At 40.1% G+C, this 22,100-nt stretch overlaps 2 protein-coding genes across 7 annotated transcripts in view; both read right to left on the bottom strand.

Moving 5' to 3' along the window:
• Positions 1-22,100, bottom strand: part of FAM120C (family with sequence similarity 120 member C) — a 423,297-nt gene that overhangs the window by 150,882 nt on the left and 250,315 nt on the right. The window lies entirely within an intron of this gene.
• The window catches only part of PHF8 (PHD finger protein 8), a 139,968-nt gene that overhangs the window by 61,720 nt on the left and 56,148 nt on the right, over positions 1-22,100 (bottom strand). For 3 of the 6 annotated variants that reach the window (XM_060183472.1, XM_060183473.1, XM_060183477.1), the window contains 10 exons: positions 21,765-21,852; positions 21,317-21,423; positions 17,530-17,621; positions 13,628-13,741; positions 11,615-11,917; positions 10,765-10,865; positions 5,057-5,235; positions 4,757-4,842; positions 2,169-2,302; positions 1,214-1,524 (listed from right to left, as the gene is read on the bottom strand). In XM_060183472.1, coding sequence (XP_060039455.1) covers positions 1,214-1,524; positions 2,169-2,302; positions 4,757-4,842; positions 5,057-5,235; positions 10,765-10,865; positions 11,615-11,917; positions 13,628-13,741; positions 17,530-17,621; positions 21,317-21,423; positions 21,765-21,852 — 1,515 coding nt within the window. The remainder of the gene's footprint in view (positions 1-1,213; positions 1,525-2,168; positions 2,303-4,756; positions 4,843-5,056; positions 5,236-10,764; positions 10,866-11,614; positions 11,918-13,627; positions 13,742-17,529; positions 17,622-21,316; positions 21,424-21,764; positions 21,853-22,100) is intronic. The other 3 variants (XM_060183474.1, XM_060183478.1, XM_060183475.1) reach the window with 2 other exon arrangements.

Here is a 22,100-nt window from a genome sequence, read left to right as displayed (position 1 = left end):
ATAAATTAATCACTCACTGGTACTGGACAAATAAATACTCATTTGGAAAAAAAGTTCTACCTCCCACAATTTCACAAAAGTTAATTATAGGAGAAAGCTAATTTTTTAAACTTCTATAGAACAAGAATGCAAGAAGATATTTCTATAAGACACAAAATACAAAAATAATAAAAAGATGACTACATAAAACAGTGACAGCAAAAATTAAAATATAAGAGACTAAAAACAATTTTTATGTTTCCAGAATATATAAAACACCCCAAAATATCTAGCAACTATCAACTCTCTAAACCAGTAAGAAAAATATCCCAATATAAAAATAAATGGAATGGGAGCACATGTGGCACAAAGTGTAAGGATTGGCTTAAGGATCCCGTTTCGAGACCCCTGCTCCCCACCTGCAGGGGAGTCGCTTCACAAACGGTGAAGCAGGTCTGCAGGTATCTATCTTTCTCTCCCCCTCTCTGTCTTACCCTCTTCTCTCCATTTCTCTCTGTCCTATCCAACAACGATGACATCAATAATAACTACAACAATAAAAAATAACAAGGGCAACAAAAGGAATAAATAAGTAAATAAAATATTTAAAAAATAAAAAATAAATGGAATGTTAAAGAGATAATGCACATAAAAAGAATAAATACCTAATAAACAGAATAGATACACCATTTTTGTCACTGAATTAGAAAAAATTAAAAAGATATAATATCCACTACTGATAAGGCTGTAGGGAAAAACAAGTATTTCTTATACACTGCTCCAACACTGGATCCTTTTGAGGGAATATGGTGCTAAGGGAGGCTGGACAACATAATCTATGCTACACCTAAGGAAGATGGGTCCTGAAATTGGGGCAGCTTGGAACATTCCTACTCAAGACCATAGAATGTGAGCACAAATTTACAGGGTTGCAGAAGTCACACAGGTGGGGTTTACAGTTAATATTTTACATATCAAGAAAATATGGCTCAGAGAAACCAGGGAAGGGGCTGACAGCATAATGGTTACACAAAGAGACTCTCATGCCTGAGGCTTCGAAGTCACAGGTTCAATGTCCCACACCATCAAAAGCCAAAACTGATCAGTGCTCTGAGGGAAGGGGGTGGGGAGAAAGAGAGAGAGTGGAACTAAGCATTAGGCTTAAAGCCAAGCCTTTCATCACAACAAACTGTACACGATCAGGGTTGGGGTTAGTCACTCAAGCTGTCCTTACTATACTCTGCGTCCTTGAAGCACGCGCCCAAGCTTTCTTGTTCATCCATACTGGCGTTCTCCTCCTCCTCGCTCTCAGTTCTCCAGTATGCTGGCCGCTTGATGGGTCGCTTCCCTGGGGTACGCTGGGAAGCAGGACTGCTAGATATTGTGCCTAGCCCACTGCTGCAGCTCCCACTGCTTCGGTCCTGCCCCCCAGTCCACCAGGCCTGCAGGCTGGAGGTAGCTGGTGAGGATGATGATGACTGCAGATTGGCCATGCACAGCATACCCTGTATGGCCTCCTGGGTGCTAGGAGAGGCAGGGGCCTCACTACAAGGGACAAAGAACAAATGCTGAGCAATATTCCCTAGTTGTCAGAGGAAAACAGTCATCAGAATAATCAAGGAGTAAAGACAACACTTTTAAGGATCAGTGTGGGAGAAAGATGGGGGCCATACCAGATGAAAAATAGGATCACACTAAAGGGTCAAGTTATTATCAAAGATTGTTTTAATGACAAAAACCAGTCATGCTTGCTTCAAATATTTCATAACTGGTCCAGTCAATATGAAAAAGATGGCAAAGGAGGGACATATCTCTCTCTCTCTCTGTTCAACCATGCTGCATTGTCCTTTTTTGTAGCAGCCCAGAAAAGACTTCATACTATGTCCACTTAACCCGGCGTGCCACCACCTGGCCTCAATGGAAGACTCGTATGGCTCTTCCTGTCATTCTTTCAACTTCCAAGGAACTCAGAACTAATTTTTCTTGATGTCTATATGTCATCTCTGTCACATCTCAAGTTCCTCAGGTCAGAATTCCTATCTATTTTTTCAGCCTAAACAATCTGTCTTGTTCTTTTAAATGACCTGATAAATATCTGCTGATTGGCTTACCTAGCCCTTAACATGAGAGGTAGAGGATGGGGTTGGTGTCTGATTGCCAGGAAAGGGGAGTTCAAAGGCAGTACTTACGTGAGAGTGGCATAGTCAGGTCCCCCCACCTGTCTGCTGGCCTTGAGCAGATCAAGAATTCCACCAGCTCCACTCCCATTCCCAAGCTTGCCTTCAACCCCTTCAACCATATCCTCATCTGTTGTATAGTCCTCCTGTAAGGGAAAAAATATATTGCCTCATGTGTTCAGAATTGGTCTGTTAAGTCCCAGAAAAAGGACTGACAATCACATTCCTGATATTATTATCTTCTGAACACTACATACTAAGCAAAATATCATTCTTATTAATCTTTGAAGCAACATTATGAAATAGGTATCATATTTCCCATTTTTACAGATAAGGAAATGAAGGCTCAAACAATTTTGTGTAAGGTCAACATTAGATATTCTGTTATATTACACTACCTCTTATTCTACTCTGTACTAAAATATTTTTATTTTTTTAGATAGAGAGGCAGCAAGAGTGTGAAAGAGACCACAACAATGAAGACTCCTTTAATTATATGGGGACTATAGGACCTTGCCCACAATATGGATCAACAATGGTAGAGAATGTTCCATCCTCCAAAGGGAAGCTGGACAACATACTCTATCTACCACCTGAAGAAGATGGGTCCTGAAACTGGGGCAGGCTGGAACATTCCAACTCATGACCACAGAATGCAAGCTCAGATCTACAGGGATGTAGAGGTTATATCGGCTCCTAAGCTGAATATGGGCCCCAGATCACATCAAATTGATGGGGATTATAGTCAACAATATTTATACATCTTTCCCATATTTGGGAGCTACTCTCTTCCCTGACCCAACTTTCTTGCCCTTTTTCAGCCATGACTTCATCTCCCCAGACAATAACTTGGGTCTATCTGTATATAAGATGTCAGGCTCAGGAAAAAAACAATATAGTCATGGGCCCTATGGAATATTACTAAAAAAGGCCTACTAGCTATTTGCAAAACGGAGATCCCAAATCTTCATCTGCAATATTCCAGTCTTTAGGTTCATGATCAGTCAACTATTTGTTTGGCTTTATATGTTAACTCTCCTTTCAGCCACCAGGTTTCAGATGTTAACATGATGCCAACCAGACTTCCCTGAGCAGATGACCCCACGAATGTGTCCTGGAGCCCCACTTCCCCAGAACCCCGCCCCACTAGGGAAAGAGAGAGGCAGGCTGGGAGTATGGATCAACCTGTCAACGCCCATGTTCAGCGGGGAAGCAATTACAGAAGCCAGACCTTCCACCTTCTACACACCATAATGACCCTGGGTCCATACTCCCAGAAGGATAAAGAATAGGAAAGCTATCAAGGGAGGGGATGGGATACGGAGTTCTGGTGGTGGGAATTGTGTGAAGTTGTGCCCTTCTTATCTTATGGTTTTGTCAGTGTTTCCTTTTTATAAATAAAATTTTTTTTAAATTATATGGGGGCTGGGTGCAAACCCAGGTCATACACATGGCAAATAAGCAAGTGAGCTATTTAACCAGCCCTCTAAATATTTTTCAATAATTTCATTTAAAATATACTCTCCCATTTATATTTTCAGTAGCATTTAGTATACAACTGTTTGCTTAATAAATATTTTAGGCCTCCATAGGACCTTGAAATCAACTTGGATCATCAATGGTAGAGGATGTTCCATCCTCCAAAGGGAGGATGGACAACATACTCTGTGACACCTGAGGAAGATGGGTCCTGAAATTGGGGCAGCTTGGAATGTTCCTACTCATGACCACAGAATGTGAGCTCAGATTTACAGGGATGAAGAGGTCACATAGACTCCTAAGCTGAACATGGGCCACTGACCAAATCAAATTGATGGAGTTTACAGTCAGCAATATTTATACACCTTTCCCATATTAGGGTGTAACTATCTCCCTTGATCTAGCTTTCTGGTCCTTTTTCCAGCCATGACATCATCTCCCCAGAAAATAACCTGGATCCACATGAATATCAGATTTCAGGCTCAGGGAAAAAAAACTAGTATAGCCACAGGCCCTTTGGAATATAACTAAAATACGCCTACTAGCTGTCTACAAAATAGAGGACCCCCCCCCCAACTCTTCATCTGCACTATTCCAGCCTTTAGGTTCATGATTGGTCAACAATGTGTTTGGATTTGTATGTTAACTCTCTTTTCAGCCACCTGGTTCCATATGCTAGCATGATGCCAACCAGACTTCCCTGGACAGATGACCCCACCAATGTGTCCTGGAGCTCTGCTTCCCCAGAGCTCTGCTCCACTAGGAAAACAGAGAGGCAGGCTGGGAGTATGGATTAAACTATCAATGCCCATGTTCAGCGGGGAAGCAATTACAGAAGCCAGACCTTCCACCTTCTGCATCCCACAATGACCTTGGGTCCATCCTCCCAGAGGGTTAAATAGGAAAGCTATTGGGGGGGGGGGGTGGGATATGGAGTTCTGGTGGTGGAAATTGTGTGGAGCTGTACCCCTCTTATGCTATCATTTAGTCAATGTTTCCTTTTTATAAATAAAAATAAATATTTTAGCAATTGAATGTATAAGATACCACTCTCCAAACAGAATGACAACCTCTCTTTGGTCTAACCAGAATGAGCAGAACAGACATGAGGAGGCTCTTACCTCAATGTCAAACTCAACTTCTCCTGGTTCACGAACTCGGTTGGGGTCAGAACAAGGCTTCGCACGGGGCAACTTTCGGGGAAATTCTATAAAACAAAGGAATACATTTATCACAAAGCCAAACTATGATTAGTATTCAAGCCAAACACCTGGGGGAAGAAAATAAGAGTAGTTTTGCTGAAAGTAACAAATGTAGTTTATAAATAAATCAGAATGTCAACAAGCTTAGGCCTAAGGTCTTGTGTCTATCAAGAACATGTGAAATGAGGGAGGCAGGAAAAAGAAAGAACAGGTACACACTTGGTCTTATTATCAAGGTTGCCTTCTCCTTTCCCAATCGTTCGTCAATTTGCAGTTCATCATCTGAATCCCAGTCAAATTCATCCTCCATCACCCGTTCTGCTATCAGTCTAGCCTTCTCTGCTTTCTTTGCAATTTTGGCTCGGCGAGACTTAGATAAACCCTTCATCCTCTTAACACTGGAGAGAAAAATAAGTAAAGCATAAAAACAGTCATACTCAATATTGTTGATGTGGCAGTTGTTTCCAAATTGATATGGATTCAATATAACCATTATCAAAGTCAAGCAAGTTTTTCTGGAAAAAAAAAAAGGTGACACTCAAATGTATCTGGACAAAGAATTTATATGGTCAAAGACAATTCTGAAAAACAAGGTTGAAGGAATCATACTAATCAATTTCAAAAGAAACTTAAAAGACAACAATCGGGAGTCAGGCGGTAGCGCAGCAAGTTAAGCGCATGTGGCGCAAAGCACAAGGACCGGCGTAAGCATCCAGGTTCGAGCCCCCGGCTCCCCACCTGCAGGGGCGTCGCTTCACAAGCGGTGAAGCAGATCTGCAGGTGTCTATCTTTCTCTCCCCCTCTCTGTCTTCACCTCCTCTCTCCATTTCTCTCTGTCCTATCCAAGAACAATGGCATCAATAACAACAATAAAATAAATAAATAAAATATATGAATAAATTATTTTTTAAAAAGACAGCAATCAAGGAAGTATAAGAATTGGTATAAGAATGAATATTATCAATGGAATAGAACTGTGAGTTCAGAACTTAACCCTTGAACTTATGCTAATGGGTTTCTGACAAAAGTGCTAGAGCAATTCAATGGAAGGAAAGAATGGCTTTTTCAACAAAAGGTGCTAAGATAACTATATATCACATGCAAAGAAATGTATATGAACTGTTACTTCACCCCATATGAAGAACTTAACCAAAATGAACTTTAGATCTAAATGTAAAAGATGGAACTATGAGAATTAAAACAGAAAATATACTTTTTATTTTTTTAAAATATGTATTTATTTATTCTCTTTTGTTGCCCTTGTTTTTTATTGTTGTTGTAGTTATTATTGTTGTTGTTATTGATATGTTGTTGTTGGATAGGACAGAGGAAATGAAGAGAGGGGAAGACAGAGAGGGGGAGAGAAAGATAGACACCTGCAGACCTGTATCACCACTTGTAAAGCGACTCCCCTGCAGGTAGGGAGCCAAGGGCTCGAACCGGGATCCTTACGCCGGTCCTTGCGCTTTGCGCCACATGCGCTTAACCCACTGCGCTACCGCCCGACTCCCAGAAATTATACTTTTTATGACTTGAGATTAGATACAATTAAAAACCATTGTGATTCAAAATATACCATTAAGAAAATAAAGATAGTCACAGACTAGGAAGAAATATATTCACACAATTTATCTGGTAAAATAGATTTGTAGTCAGAATTTTAAGAAAAAAAATCTTAGAACTCAATAATAGTACAAAAAATTAAAGGTGAGCAAAAAGTCTGGATAGATATTTCTCTAAAGATTATATATAGTCAATAATGACACGAAAAAATGTTCAATGCCATTAAGGAAATTCAAATCAAAAACATGATACCACTTTACATTCATCAGAATGACAATAACTCAAAAGACAGAAAATAACAGGTGTTAGCAGTATATGGAGAAATTCATAATTGAGAGTGGGAATGTAAAATGGTACAGATATTTTGAAAAACATTTGGCAGTTTCTTTAAAAATCAAACATCATAAACATATGACACAAAATTTTACTGAGAGATGAAAAGATATGTCTAGGGCCAGGTGTTGGTGTACCTGGTTGAACAGATACATTACCATGTGCAAGGACCTAGGTTCTGGTCTCCACTTCTTACTTGTAGGCTTCACAAGTAGTGAAGTAGGTCTTCAGGTATCTTTCTATATTCCCCTCCCCTCTCAATTTCTAACTGTTATATCTAATAAAGAAGATATGTTTACACAAAATCTACACACAAATGTTCATAGTACCATTATTCATAATAGTCAAAAAGTGAAATTAATCCAAATTACCATAATCTAGTGAATGGATAAACAAATGTTTTATATCCATACAATGGAATACTATTCAGCAGTAAAAAGAATTGATGGTACAGAAAGTATCATGCATGAAACTCAAGTACATGTTAAGTAAAGAATCCAGGGACAAAAGACTACATATTGTATGATTCTATATAATAAAAATGTTTTTTCAAAAGCAATTATATAAAGATAGAAAGTAGAATAGTTGTCTGGGATATGAAAGAAAACAAAGACTGATGATATGTAGGCGTGAGGGGTCTTTGGGGGTAGGTAGAAATATTATAAAAATGAATTGTGGAGATAGTCTTTTTTTATTTGAAAGACCTTTTCAGGGCTTTATTTGTTCCAAGAGTTCTTTAAACATTTTAAATACAGTCTGATGAAGTGTTTCAGGCACTGCTTCAATACCGATTATGTCTCTGCTTGAGGACAATGCTTTGCTTCAGTACACATGACTGTTTTCAGCAAAGCTTTGATTTTAACATTAGCCAGTCCCATTCTGTTTCTCCTTTGCTTTTTGCCTAAATGTTGTGGCTGAAGCCATTACTCACAAAATGAAACAATTAGTGAATTTCCAAATACACCCTGGGAGAAATATAGCCGACCCATCAACCAAGCAACAACTCAGGGCTTGCAGTGCCTTGCAGCTAGAGGATATTCAGTCAAAGTTTGCTAAGTAAATTAGTGAAAGTGTGCATGGGGTCCAGGAGAAGAATAATAGTTATTATGCCTATAATGAACACAGTCTTTAATTTTATTAAAAGTTGCTTAGCTCGGCTGAAGAGACAGCATAATGGTTATACAAAAAGACTTTCATGCCTGAGGCTCCAGGGTCTCAGGTTCAATCCCCAGCACCACCATAAGCTATAACTGAGCAAAAGTTGTTTATTGTATATTTACAACAGACTAGTTATGTGACTATACCTCAAAAAGATGCTAAAAGGGGAGTCGGGCTGTAGCGCAGCGGGTTAAGCGCAGGTGGCGCAAAGCACAAGGACCTGCATAAGGATCCCGGTTCGAACCCCGGCTCCCCACCTGCAGGGGAGTCGCTTCACAGGCGGTGAAGCAGGTCTGCAGGTGTCTATCTTTCTCTCCTCCTCTCTGTCTTCCCCTCCTCTCTCCATTTCTCTCTGTCCTATCCAACAACGACAACAATAATAACTACAACAATAAAACAATAAGGGCAACAAAATGGAATAAACTAAATGTTAAAAAAAAAAAGATGCTAAAATATATAATGCTAAAAACTTAAAATAGCTTAAATAATTATGCTGCACATGGCAAACAACATCAACAAGCACACATCCTGAAATAAATTTTATAATTAAAAAAGAAACAGGTTTTTTTTTCTTTTGTTAATCGATATACTTGGTACACTTGGAAAACGTCATTCTGTTAACCAAATTCCTTTTGAAAATTGAAATGAATTGGCTTTCATTTGAATTGGTTGTCATTCAATTAATCTGCTTTTGTTCTATATTTTTAGAAAGAGAAATGACAGAGAAATGGAAGAGATGTCTGGTTTTCTTTCTCTCCTTTCTCAGTAATAAATAAAAATATTTTTAAAAAGCTAAATTAAAGGAAAAACTGTGTTGCTTTTCTTTTTATTTATCTATTTACTTTGTTTTTGTTGTTGTTGTCTTTCTGCCTCCAGGGTTATTGCTGAGGCTCTTTGCCTGCATTATGAATCCACTGCTCCGGAAGGTCATTTTTTCCCCATTTTGTTGTCCTTGTTGTTGTTGGATAAAGCAGAGAGCAATCGAGAGAAGAGGGGAGACAAGAAAGGGGGAGAGAAAGATAGACAGCTACAGACCTGTTTCACTAATTGTGAAGTGACTCCCTTGCAGGGGGGGAGCTGGGGCCTCGAACTGGAATCCCTTATGTCGGTCCTTGCACTTCGCACCATGTGTGCTTAACCCACTGTGCTACCGTCTGACCCTCATCTATTTACTTTTTAATTGCCACTCAGTGCTGACACTGTGAATCTCACTCCCGGAGGTCATTTTTTCCTTTTTATTTTTCCTTTCTTTCCTTCTATTTTATTTGATAGGACAGAGAGAAATTGAGAGGGGAGGGGAAAACAGAGAGAGGGGAAAGCATGGGGGGGGGTAGATAGCATAATGGTTATGCAAAGAGACTCTCATGCCTGAAACTCCAAACTTCCAAGTTCAATCCCCTGTACTGCCACAAGCCAGAGCAGAGCAGTGCTCTGGTACCAAAGGGGAGGGTGGTGGCAGACCTGCTTCATCACTCATGAAGCTTCCCCACTGCAGGTGGAGAACAAGGGCTCAGACTCAAGTCCTTGTTCTTGGTAATTTGTGTGCTCAACTGGGTGTGATACTACCTGGCCCCTTATGTGTTGCTTTTCTTTTTTTTTATTAGTGATTTACAAATATAATAAGGATATAATTTCATACCATTCCCACTGCCAAAGAGAGACATAGGTCTTTCTTTTTTTTTAATTATTTATTTTCCCTTTTGTTGCCCTTGTTGTTTTATTGTTGTAGTTATTATTGTTGTTCTTGATGTCATCGTTGTTGGATAGGACAGAGAGAAATGGAGAAAGGAGGAGAAGACAGAGAAGGGGAGAGAAAGACAGACACCTGCAGATCTGCTTCACCGCCTGTGAAGCGACTCCCCTGCAGGTGGGGAGCCGGGGCCTCAAACTGGGATCCTTATGCTGGTCCTTGCGCTTGGTGCCACGTACGCTTAACCCGCTGCGCTGCTACCCAACTTCCGACATAGGTCTTTCTACCTACCTCCAAAACAGTAACCATCATGTTCTCCCAAGGATCAGTTATGGGTTATATATATATATTTCTTTTTTCAAGTTCTTTTCTACGTAAGCACACACACACACATGAACTCACACCTTTCAAATAAATGCTTACTGTTCCTATATGCTACTTTATTAATTTATTTTTTCACTTATGATTATATTTTAGACATTGTCCAAGGAATAAACTTTTCTTTCTCATAGCTACATTGTACTGTTTTATAGATGTACCATAGTTTTTTTTTTACCCAGTATTTAATGATGAATATTTTTTCCAGTTACTATTACAATAACATAATGAAAACTGAACATTTTCCCTTCTGCAAAATAAACTGGAGTTTCAAAAGATATATAAAAAGCTTATGCTTGGGGCCGGGTGGTGGCGGACCTGGATGAGCGCACGTTACAATGCACAAAGACCCGGGTTCAAGCCCTCGGTCAACACCTGCAGGGGGAGAGCTTTCCAAGTGGTGAAGCAGGGCTGCAAGTGTCTCTCTGTCTCTCTCCCTCTCTAACACCCCCTTCCCTCTCAATTTCTGGCTGTCTCTATCCAATAAATAAAGAAAAAAAAAAGCTTATGCTATCTCTTTTTTTCTGCTACCAGATTCTGACCCACTGACTTGCTGAAATTTCTAGAAGCTATACATGATTTGTCTGAGGATTGCCAATTAAATTCAAAGACCATCTCCCTATCTACACCAAACACTATCAAGGTTCTTTGAACTAATTAGGAATGATAACTGATTAATATCTATCTGGTTATTTCGCCAAGTATACTATCTCCCCCTTCCATGTCCCAGTCTCTATGCCCTATCTTAGTGACATGTTATCACCAACAGTCCCAGTTATATTTGTGATCTTTTTCCCCATCTCACCTGCCATTAGACATCAATAGGCCTAGTGGGCCTTCATTATCGAGGTCCAAGTCTGGTGAGTCATCATCTGTGTCATTCAAGCAGGCACCAGCAATGTTGAACTGCAGAAGGAGGAGGCTCAGTTGTGATCTGTCTGGGACTCCCACGTGAATCAGGATCGCCAGCTCCCTCCAGTTTCACAGGCTGAGTTCATTGTCAAAACCACCTGAACCAAGGCCTTCTGATACACTGCCCTCAATCTCCACCCCAAATGATCACAGGAGCAGAAGACTAATGTTATTTGGCTGGCTCAGAGGAAGCCTATAAATCTTATAAAACTTGTTTCCTGAAAGGGAGAAGGTATACGCCATGGAATCTTTGAAGCAAAGGTGTAACACTGGAGAAGGGCTTTTCTCAGGGACCTGTTCAGACTCCAACCTTACACTTAATACACCATGTTTTCAAAAGTCATTCCCCTTCAAAACATTTTAAAATTTATCTTAAGAGTCATGTTTTCGGAGAAAAGCTCCTGATTTTTACCCCTACCCAGGTAAGAATAATCCTCCTCTGTCTCAGGGTTACATACACACCCTTGAATGTGGTAATCACAACACTTCATTGCACTCGTTTGTCTTTTTGTACATCTTTCTGACTAACCTGTCAGATATTTAAGGGTTACATTCACAGCACCTATCACAGTGCCCAGCATAGACAAGGTCTCAATAAATGTCTGTCAAATGAGTGGGACTGATAGCCAAATACCAGGGATCCTAAGGGAGATAGGAGCAGGACAAGAGGGCCTGTCCTTTTGATAACCTACTCTTCCAAGGGACCCAAAAGGGTTGGGCTGAACCCATTGGCCAGCACCCACCTTTGCTTTCTGGGAAGAGACTGTCTTCAGTGTCTGATGATTGTATGTGTCCATGAGATTATAGCTCAAATGGCTAGCAGGCCCCAAGGCTGAGCCCTCTTTGCCCTTTTGCTCTGCCTTCTTGAAGAGTTTCTTGGGCTTCAGGACTTTCTTCTTTGAATCACTTTTGGAGGGCAATGACAGCCTGGACATGGGCATTGAAGTGGAATGGGCTGGACTGGTTAAGGGTATGGAGCCGGCTGGGAAGATCCTCTGTAGCCCAAAGATATTGTTCGTCCTCCCAACGTTCTGTTGGAAGATATCCTATAAGAGTGTTAGTACATGAGGGGGTTAGAGCTTACTCAAGGATTCTCTCTATGCTAAGAGCAGAGATCTGTTCATAGCACTGGTGGTACTATGGCAATAAAAGTGGCATATAGATACTCTGCATATGCACACCCTAGTTTTTGCACAGTCAATTGTCAAGAATTTACTGGGTGGCATTTCTTTACCCAGACAGTGATGAAAAAGGAGAAAGTGAACAGAGAAAAGATTAGCACTACTGTCAAAATTGGAGAGAAAAACACTCCAAAAACAGGTGATATGAGACAAAAAAAAAAAAAAAAAAAGCTGAATACTGAACTGTGTGATTCCAGTTCTAAGAATTGCAAAATTTAAGAGAGACGTTCTAGTCCTAATTTTACTAACTCTATGACCTTGGGAAATTCAGGCTCTATTTTATTCTGCTGTAAAATTTAAAAATTAGACAGGAAAGGTGATTTTTAAAGATGTTCTGTGGTTTCTTTGAGTTTCTCAAAATTTGAATATCGAATTTGAGGGCAGACAAGAGGAAGAAATGAAACACTACGCCTCATCCCCTTCATCAAAATTGCTATGGTTGGTTATTTAATATCTCATTTGGAAAAAAATTCCATTTCTTTAAACTATTTGAAAGCCAACTGACCAGATAAATTCTCTTCCAACCAGTCCAATTTTTTTATATACAAAATTGGTTTAAGTGGGAAGAGTTTTTTTTTTTTAAAAAAAAGTAGGCCTTTCAAATAAACTACAGTATTCTGACAGATGGGAGTAGAGGGAAATGGGTTCAGTGCTAAAAAATGTAAAACTTGGTATAAGCAGTCAAACATGCTATAAGCAGTGAGACTGAAAGTCTAACTTCCCAGTAACTTACTCTGATCATGCTTGGGATTGGCACCTGTATCCTGGGCACTAAATGGAAGCTTACAACTTCTGAACTAAAGGAAAGTTTACACTACCTTAAGTCCAGTTCTCCTCTGGTGCCTCTGCTACTCCACCAGCCCATACTAAATTCTGTCTTTGCTACAATGTTTATTAATAAATGGCTAACATTTATCGAGTACTCACTCTGCCAGGCACTGTTCAAGGGGCTCTACATATGTTACAGCTCTTAATACCAACAAAACTCTGAAAAGATGGTGTTATCCCCACTTTATATAAAACCCAGGATTGTCTGAGTTCCTTAATACTATATCTTACTACCTTGTGGTATAATATTCCTATTGAAACATGACTTCATGACATCATTTTCATCGTAGGAGAACTGTTAATTTTGTAGACTACAGAGACTAAATAAAAATATTAATGAAAACAACAACTACTATGACCTCCACCATCCATCACCTCATGACCCACAATCAAAAATTTACTGAGCATTTACTATAATAAGGGCTCAGCCAGTATTACTTTATTTAATCCATTTTAACAGCCCAAGTAAATATAATTATGCCCACTTTAACAATGCGAAAGCTGAATCTCAACTACACTCAGAATCATCTACTTGATTGTGAATTCTTTGTGGGCAGGCATTGTATTATTTATGCATTTACGTATCCTAAACAGCTAGCCCATTTTGTGGTACATTCAAGGCATATATTATTTTTTGAATGAATAAATAAGATCCATGGTGAAGTATCCCCAATGCTTCCCCTGAGCTCTCATGCCAAATGCAGAAGTTTTGATGTGCCACTTGAAGCTTGAGCCCTTTCTAATCACCTCCCCTGCTTCCATGCTTCTTACTTCCACCAATCGGATCTCCCTAGCCAGATCTTTAATGAGCTGAACAGTCCGCACTGTCTCCGGGATCTCATCTTCATGGTCTGGCAGAGCCTGTCAAACAAAAGGCATAAGGAACAGATCCATGCAGAATCAGCCAAATGATTTCTTTCTTTCTTTTACAAAGGGACCAAGGTACTTCAATGAAAACAGAAATGTCTCTTTAACAAATAATATTATATATCCATATATAAAAAAAAAACCTTAATCCATATCCTGCAACATAGATACATACACATGCATGCATACACATGCACACACATAAATTCAAAATATATCACAGACCAAGATGTAAAATCTGAAACTATAAGCCCTTCAAAAGAAAATATAGGCCCTACCTGCAGGGGGAAAGCTCTGCAAGTGGTGAAGCAGTGCTGCAGGTCGGACTCTCTCTCTCTCTCTTTCTCTCTTCCCCCATACCCTCTCGATTTCTGGCTGTCTCTATCCAATAAAATAAAGATAATAAAAATATTTTTTTTTAAAAAGAAAGTAGAGGGAGACAGGCAGTAGTGCAGTGGGTTAAAGCGCATGTGGCACAAAGTGCAAGGACCTGGCATAAGGATCCTGGTTTGAGCCTCTGGCTCCCCACCTGCAGGGAAGTTACTTCACAAGTGGTGAAGCAGGTCTGCAGGTGTGTCTATCTTTCTCTCCCCCTCTGTTTTCCCCTCCTCTCTCCACTTCTCTCTGTCCTATCCAACAACGACAACATCAATAACAACAACAATAACTACAACAATAAAACAAGGGCAACAAAAGAGAATAAATAAATAAATATTTTTAAAAACTTTAAAAAAAGAAAGTAGAGGAGAAAGAACTTTGTAACCTTTGTGTAGGCAAATATTTCTTAGGACACAAAAAACTATGAATTATAAATTTGATTGAAAAATTAAAACTTCTCTTTGTAAAGCATGATTATGATAAACCATAGACAGGGAGGAAATGTTTGCAATATATAACTAAAGTTGGATAGTGTGACAAGTAGGAGAAACTTAGTTGTGGAACTTGGTACACACTCCTCAAAAAATTAGGAACCCTGCAGACAACCTAGTCTCTCCACTTGGGATGATAAAACTCAGTGTGAGCAGCAATTAGAGTTCCACAGTTAACTCAGCAGCAAAGGAGAGAGACCCATAGTTTCCCTTTTTGCTTTGCTTGCAATCTGTTGAGTTCTCAACTTTTTACATACTTATATAAACAGATCTGTCAAGCTTTCCCATTGTGATTTCTTTCATGACTTTTCCTTCAAGTTTGTATCCAGAGGACTGATAAATATTTTTCAGCATTTCCCTCTTGGTTCCTATGGTTTGATTCTTTTTTTCCTTAGCCCTTTACGTCCAAAGTGATTGTGGTGACAGAGCAGGGTAACACCCAGCTGGAGAACCTTACTATCCCCTCTCCATGGGTACTTTTCACGAGTGTGTACTCCTTAGATTTTTGCTCTACTCTCTTCCATCTCCCTTTGATCATGTTATTTGGGGCCATCCAGGTCCAGGACGTAAACACTTAAGACCCACCTCTATTCTCCCTTTTGGTGTTTCTGAGGCATGGCCATTGAGAAGTTAATTTTATAGGGTGGGTGTCAGAGATGAACCACAGGCACCACACCAGAAGGATATGGAAAAATAGAGTACTGGCTATGGCCAAAGTAGGTCCAGAGTTAAGGGAGCACAGAGAAGACCCAATTCATGAAGTCCAAGGATATCTAAGTGGAAGTCTGGCAATACAAAATGGGGATAGTGTACAATTTAAGCCTGCAGTAGATGAAAGGTCTCCTTAAGCCATTGTATGCAGGGGGAAGAATTGCATAAACATTATCAGGAGGTAGGAGTATGTTATTACTTCTGGAGTTTTTGCATTCTTAAAAAGTTATTTTTAAAATCAAACATTTTAAGTAGATAACCCATTCACATAGTTCAAAAAAATTAACACTGGGAGTCAGGCGGTAGTGCAGCAAGTTAAGCGCATGTGGCGCAAAGCGCGAGGACTAGCGTTAAGGATACTGGTTCGAGCCCCTGGCTCCCACCCGCAGGGGCGTTGCTTCACAAGCAGTGAAGCAGGTCTGCAGGTGTCTATCTTTCTCTCCCCCTCTCTGTCTTCCCCTCCTCTCTCCATTTCTCTCTGTCCTATCCAACAACAACGACATCAATAACTACAACAATAAACAAGGGCAACAAAAGGGAATAATTTTTTTTATTTAAGAAAGGATTAATTAACAAAACCATAGGGTTTAATTTTTTAATTAACACTATAAAAAAGGATGCATAAAAAATACTCAATCTAGCCTTATGCCTATTATCAATTCTATTAGCATGCCCATCACACATACACACACACACACACACACAGAGCCATTTTTATTAATTTCTTCTGCACCCCCCTCCAGACTGTGCCTTCAGGTTAAAATAAACACAAATATAATTTGTTTCCTCCTTTTCTTTACACATAAGGTAGCATATTGCATACACAGTTCTATACCTTTGCTTGACAAATTCTAGAGTTATTTCCAAATCAGTAGAGATTTCTTAATTTCTTTTATAGCTATTTAGTACTCAGATAAATGAATATAGGTATATTTATAAAGAGCAATTTTGACAGTATGCATCAAAAGTCTTAGTTTTAATATACATTTTGTTCTACTAATTGTTCTTCCAGGAATCTATCCTGAAGAAACAATCAAGTAGTAAGGGACAAAAACTGATATACACAGAAATTCACTGAATGCTTTTCTATAACTACCTATACTTCCAAAATAAAAAGGAGACAATAAGTAGTTAGGTAAGAATGGTATAATGCTACAGGGAGAAAAATTATGTAACTACTAAATGTTTATGGAGAATGTCAGTGACACAGGAAGATTAAGATATATCAACCATTTCATATATAATTTTATGTCTAGGGTGCTAGCAATTACATACCTTAAATGCATATAAAAAGACCAGAAGGTGGAAGGTCTGGCTTTTGCAATTGGGCCCATACTCCCAGAGGGAGAAAGACTAGGAAAGCTACCAGGGGAGGGGATGAGATACGGAGTTCTGGTGGTGGGAACTGTGTAGAATTGTACCCCTCTTATCCTATGGTTTTTGTCAGTGTTTCCTTTTTATAAATAAAATTTTTTAATTATTTTTATTTATTCAAAAAAGATAAAAAAGACCAGAATAAAACTCCCATCTGTAAATGTTAGTTTTCTCTGAGTGTTAAAAGTACAGGTGATATTTTCTTCTTCTTTATATTCTTCCATATTTTTCTAATTCTCTAGTATAAGCATATCTTACTTTTTATTATCAGGAAGATAGGTTTATCACCAGGCTCCAGATGCCATCAGGATGCTAGCCAGGCTTCCCTGGATTGAAGACCCCACCAATGTATCCTGGAGCTCAGCTTCCCCAGAGACCCACCCTACTAGGGAAAGAGAGAGGCAGACTGGGAGCATGGACCGACCAGTCAACGCCCATGTTCAGCAGGGAAGCAATTACAGAAGCCAGACCTTCTACCTTCTGCAACCCTCAATGACCCTGGGTCCATGCTCCCAGAGGGATAGAGAATGGGAAAGCTATCGGGGGGAGGGGGTGGGATATGAAGATTGTGTGGTGGGAATTGTGTGCAGTTGTACCCCTCCTACCCTATGGTTTTGTTAATTAATCCTTTTTTAAATAAAAAAAATTTTTAAAAATAAAATAAATAAAAAATAAATATGCAATCCAAGTAGTCTTTGTTCAGTCAGCCACTGTGACTTAGGAGTCTGCAAGTCTCCCTGATCTCTTCTGTCTCCCCAAAGCATTTACCCAAACTTAGTGCCTATGGAGGACAGACACTAAAAGGATTAGAGAAATAAGTTTATTTACTTCTTTCTTTGTCCAGGCTCTAAAGGCCAAGTTCAGGGCTTTGCCACCATGGACCAGATAGGAAGCAGGGTGTCTCCTGTTTTCTCGCAAACCTAAACAGGGAAAGAAGAAGGCAGAGTATCAATAAAGACATGTAGAAGTGAAAGGCTTCTTAACTTTTTCAGGCAACCAGAGAAAATTACTAAGTTTCTGAGGACAAATCTAGATTTCAGTTCTTAAAACAGTGCTTATTTACCGATGACAGGCACTTAAGATCTACTATTTCATTTAAACCACAAAACCCAACCTATAAGACAGTATTACTATCTTCATTTTATAGTTCAGGAAACTGAGGGTCAGAGAGAAAACAGACTAGTGCAAGAGCCAAAGTCAAGATTGAAACTATAGGGCCAGGGTTGAGCCCACGACTTTCATGCTTGAGGCCTAAAGGTCCCAGGTTCAATTCCTGGCACCACCATAGGTCAGGGTTGAAGAGTACATCTCTCTCTCTCTCTCTCTCTCTCTGCTAAGATACACTGATACATTAAATACTTACAATGTCCATGTCCGAGTCTGAGGCCTGTCAGATAATTTTACCTCTTAAGCCTTAAAAATATGACACGGGAGGACCAAGATAATCACCTACACAGATCTGAAGGACCAGTAATGCAGAAGAGAGATAGGCTGTCTTCTGGGTTGTGGATACTCTAAGAGGAGGTCAGTGACAGTTAAATTTAGGCTCAATAAAGAATTTTCGGGAGTCGGGCGGTAGCACAGCGGGTTAAGCGCACGTGGCGCAAAGCGCAAGGACCAGCTTAAGGATCCCAGTTCGAGTCCCGGCTCCCCACCTGCAGGGGTGTCGCTTCACAGGCGGTGAAGCAGGTCTGCAGGTGTCTTTCTCTCCTTCTCTGTCTTCCATTCCTCTCTCCATTTCTCTCTGTGCTATCCAACAAGGACATCAACAATAATAACTACAACAGCAAAAAAAAAAAAAAAAGGGCAACAACAGGAAATAAATGAATATCAAAAATAAATTAACTTTTTTAAAAAAGAAACATCTTTAAAAAGAAGAATTTTTTTTAGGCAGATAGGGGGAGACAATGAGGGGGAAAGACACCTGCTTCACCACTTGGGAAGTGACTCCCATGCAGGTGGGGAACTGGGGCTCACCAGGATCTTTACGCCAGTCCTTGAGCTTTGCGCCATGTGCGTTTAACCTGCTGTGCTACAGTCTGACTCCCCAATAAAGAATATTCTACCAAAATGATCTGTCCAAAACAGGTAATAAGCATATAGCTATCCAGTTTCCAACTAAATGCTTAAATGATGATCTATCTAGGTAGCAGAATAAAGATCTGAGGTACTGGGAAGAAGGATGTATTCAGGGGGCCAGGCAGTAGCACACAAGGTTAAATGCACATAGGATGAAGGGAAAGGACTCATGCAAGGATCCCAGTTCGAGCCCCCAGTTCCCCACCTGCAAGGGAGTTGCTTCACAACTGGTGAAGGAGGTCTGCATGTGTTTTTCTCTCCCCCCCTCAATTTCTCTCTGTCCTATCCAATAAAATTTTTGTTTTAAAAGTGAAAAGAAAAGGGAGTTGGGTGGTAGCGCAGCGGGTTAAGCGCACGTGGTGCAAAGCTCAAGGACCAGCATAACGGTCCCAGTTCGAGCCCCCGGCTCCCCACCTACAGGGGAGTTGCTTCACAAGCAGTGAAGGAGGTCTGCAGATGTCTTTCTCTCCCCCTCTGTCTTCCCCCTCCTCTCTCCATTTCTCTCTCTCCTATCCAACAACAAAGACAGACAATAATAATAACTACAGCAATAAAATTAGGGCAACAAAAATGAAATAAATAAATGATTTTTTTTAAGTGAAAACAAATGGCCTCCAGGAGCAGTGAATGTGTAGTGCAGTGCAAGCACCAAGCTCCAGCAATAACCCTGGAGACCGGAAAAAAAAAAAAAGGATGCATTCATCAGCCACTGAGGTTATTTATGACTCTGACATATTGATTCTGCTTGGACAAAGAATGTCAGATATGAGTGAGGAAACAAGGAGGAACAGCCACAGATTCACTTTCACTTGGGCTAGTACATGAAAACCAACAATTATGTCAGGATAACCATGACTGGAACATGTCCTTGTGGGAAACATACCCAGGAAACGCTGAGACCATGCAGATTCAGTATCTTAATTTAATAGGAAGGATGGACAACATACTCTATGGGATACCTGAGGAACTTGGGTCCTGATATTCGGGCAGCTTGGAATGTTCCTACTCATGACCACAGAATGTGAGCTCAGATCTACAGGGATGCAGAGGTCACATAGGCTCCTAACCTGAATATAGGCCCCAGACCAAATCAAATCAATGGGATTTACAGTCAACAATATTTATATCCCTTTCCCATATCAGGGAGCTACTCTCTTTCCTGATCCAGCTTGCTGCTCCTTTTATAGTCATGACATCACCTCCCCAGAAAATAACTTGGGTCCACCTGCATATCAGATTTCAGGCTCAGGGGCAAAAAGAAAAAAAAAAAAACTAGTATAGCCACAGGCCCTATGGAATATAACTAAAATATGCCTACTAGCTATCTAAAAAATGGAGGACACCCCCCCAACTCTTTATCTGCACTATTCCAGCCTTTAGGTTCTACCAACAATTTGTTTGGCTTTGTATGTTAACTCTCTTTTCAGCCACCAGGTTCCAGATGCTAGCATGATGCCGACCAGACTTCCCTGGACAGATGACCCCACCAATATGTCCTGGAGCACTGCTTGCCCAGAGCCCCACCCTACTATGGAAAGAGAGGGGCAGGCTAGGAGTATGGATCGACCAGTCAACACCCATGTTCAGTGGGGAAGCAATTACAAAAGCCAGAACTTCAACTTTCTGCATCTCACAATGACCTTGGGTCCATACTCCCAAAGGGATAAAGAATAGGAAAGCTATCAAGGGAGGGGATGGGGTATGGAGTACTGGTGGTGGGAATTGTGTGGAGTTTACCCCTCTTATCCTATGTTTTTTTCAATGTTTCCTTTTTATAAAAGCTTTAAAAAAAAGAATAGGAAAGCTATCAGGGGAGGGGATGGGATATAGAGTTCTGGTGGTGGGAATTGTGTGGAGTTGTACCTCTCTTATCCTATGGTTTAGTCAATGTTTCCTTTTTATAAATAAAAAAAAATTAAAAATAGGCAGGAAATAGTGACAATTCCTATTGTGTTCAATTTTCTCTGCTATATTTGCTAAATAAAACCATTAACCCATGTCCTTAAATTATGTTTAGTAAAAAAAAAAATCCAATCTCAGAGCCAGGTGGTGGAACACCTGTTTAAGCACACATATTATAGTGCACAAGGACCCAGGTTCAAGCTCCTAGTCCCCACCTGCAGAGGGAAAGCTTCATGAGTGGTGAAGGAGGGCTGCAAGCATCTGTTTCTCTCCCTCTCTATCACCCCTTTCCCTTTTCATTTCTGACTGTCTCTATCAAATAAAGATAGTAAATAAAAATTATAAAAAGAAAGAAAAACAATTTTAAAAAGCCTATCTCAAAAGCACATATATTGTATAATTCTACTTCTATAGCACTTTTAATTGACAAAATGATAGGTTTGAAACAACAGATTAAGCAGTTTCCAGAAGTTATAGCTAGCACAGGAGAGTGTGGATGAGACTTATGGAGTAGTATTAAGGAGAACTTTGTGGTGATAGTACATTATCTTGATTAAGGTGACAGTTAAACACACACACACACACACACACACACACACACACACACACACACAGTTGGCAAAGGGTGCCATACCTCGAAAGATTTCCAGGATGTGCTTTCCCACATACCAACAGATGGTCTCAAAGTTGGGAAACTTGAAGAGATCTGCTGTGCTCAGTCGCTTCTCTATCTCATAAGCTCTGGAGAAAGGCACAATAATAATGATAGTCTCGATCTCATATACTGAACATCTACTACATACCAGGTATTGTTCTAAGTGTTTCCTTATCCATTACCTCTAATCTTCACAACTACCCTGTAAGAGCCTACTTTATGGGTTAGGAAACTTGGGCTAAAATGTTATGAAATGACCATAGTAATATATATATATGTGAAAATGAAGTACTCATCCTCAATTTGAACATCACTAGGACCCAGTATCCATTCCTTTCTGACTATCTTGTCTCCTTCTATATTGTACTTATCTCGACAGGAGAGAACCCAAGGACTCCAGCCAGATGACCACAGTTCCAGAACTCACTTGAGTTGCATTTCAATGTTAAGGCTGTGTAAGAAGTTCCCTCCAAAGGCAAGGCAGTCCACAGGGGTCAGCACAGCATGGATCCATCCTGCATGATAAAAAGGCATAGCCACAGCTGTCAAAGGGCCTTTCTTCTTCTGGATAGCTCCACTGCCCACAGAACACAAATTCAACTCCTTCAAGCAGTGAGTCTGGCAATGACACAGAACTTTCTGTTCGTCTACTATCCCAATGCCCATCTTGACCAAGTCAGCCATCAAGATACCCCTGAAACTGATCTAAACATAGGGTTAAGAAAGTCCACATCCTTTTCACCTCAAAATCTCTCTGCTACCT

This window comes from Erinaceus europaeus, chromosome X (genome assembly GCF_950295315.1).
Source record: "Erinaceus europaeus chromosome X, mEriEur2.1, whole genome shotgun sequence".
Classification (NCBI taxonomy): Eukaryota; Metazoa; Chordata; class Mammalia; order Eulipotyphla; family Erinaceidae; genus Erinaceus; species Erinaceus europaeus.
Note: the sequence above shows the minus strand (reverse complement) of the source record. Positions and strands in the feature narration are given on the sequence as shown.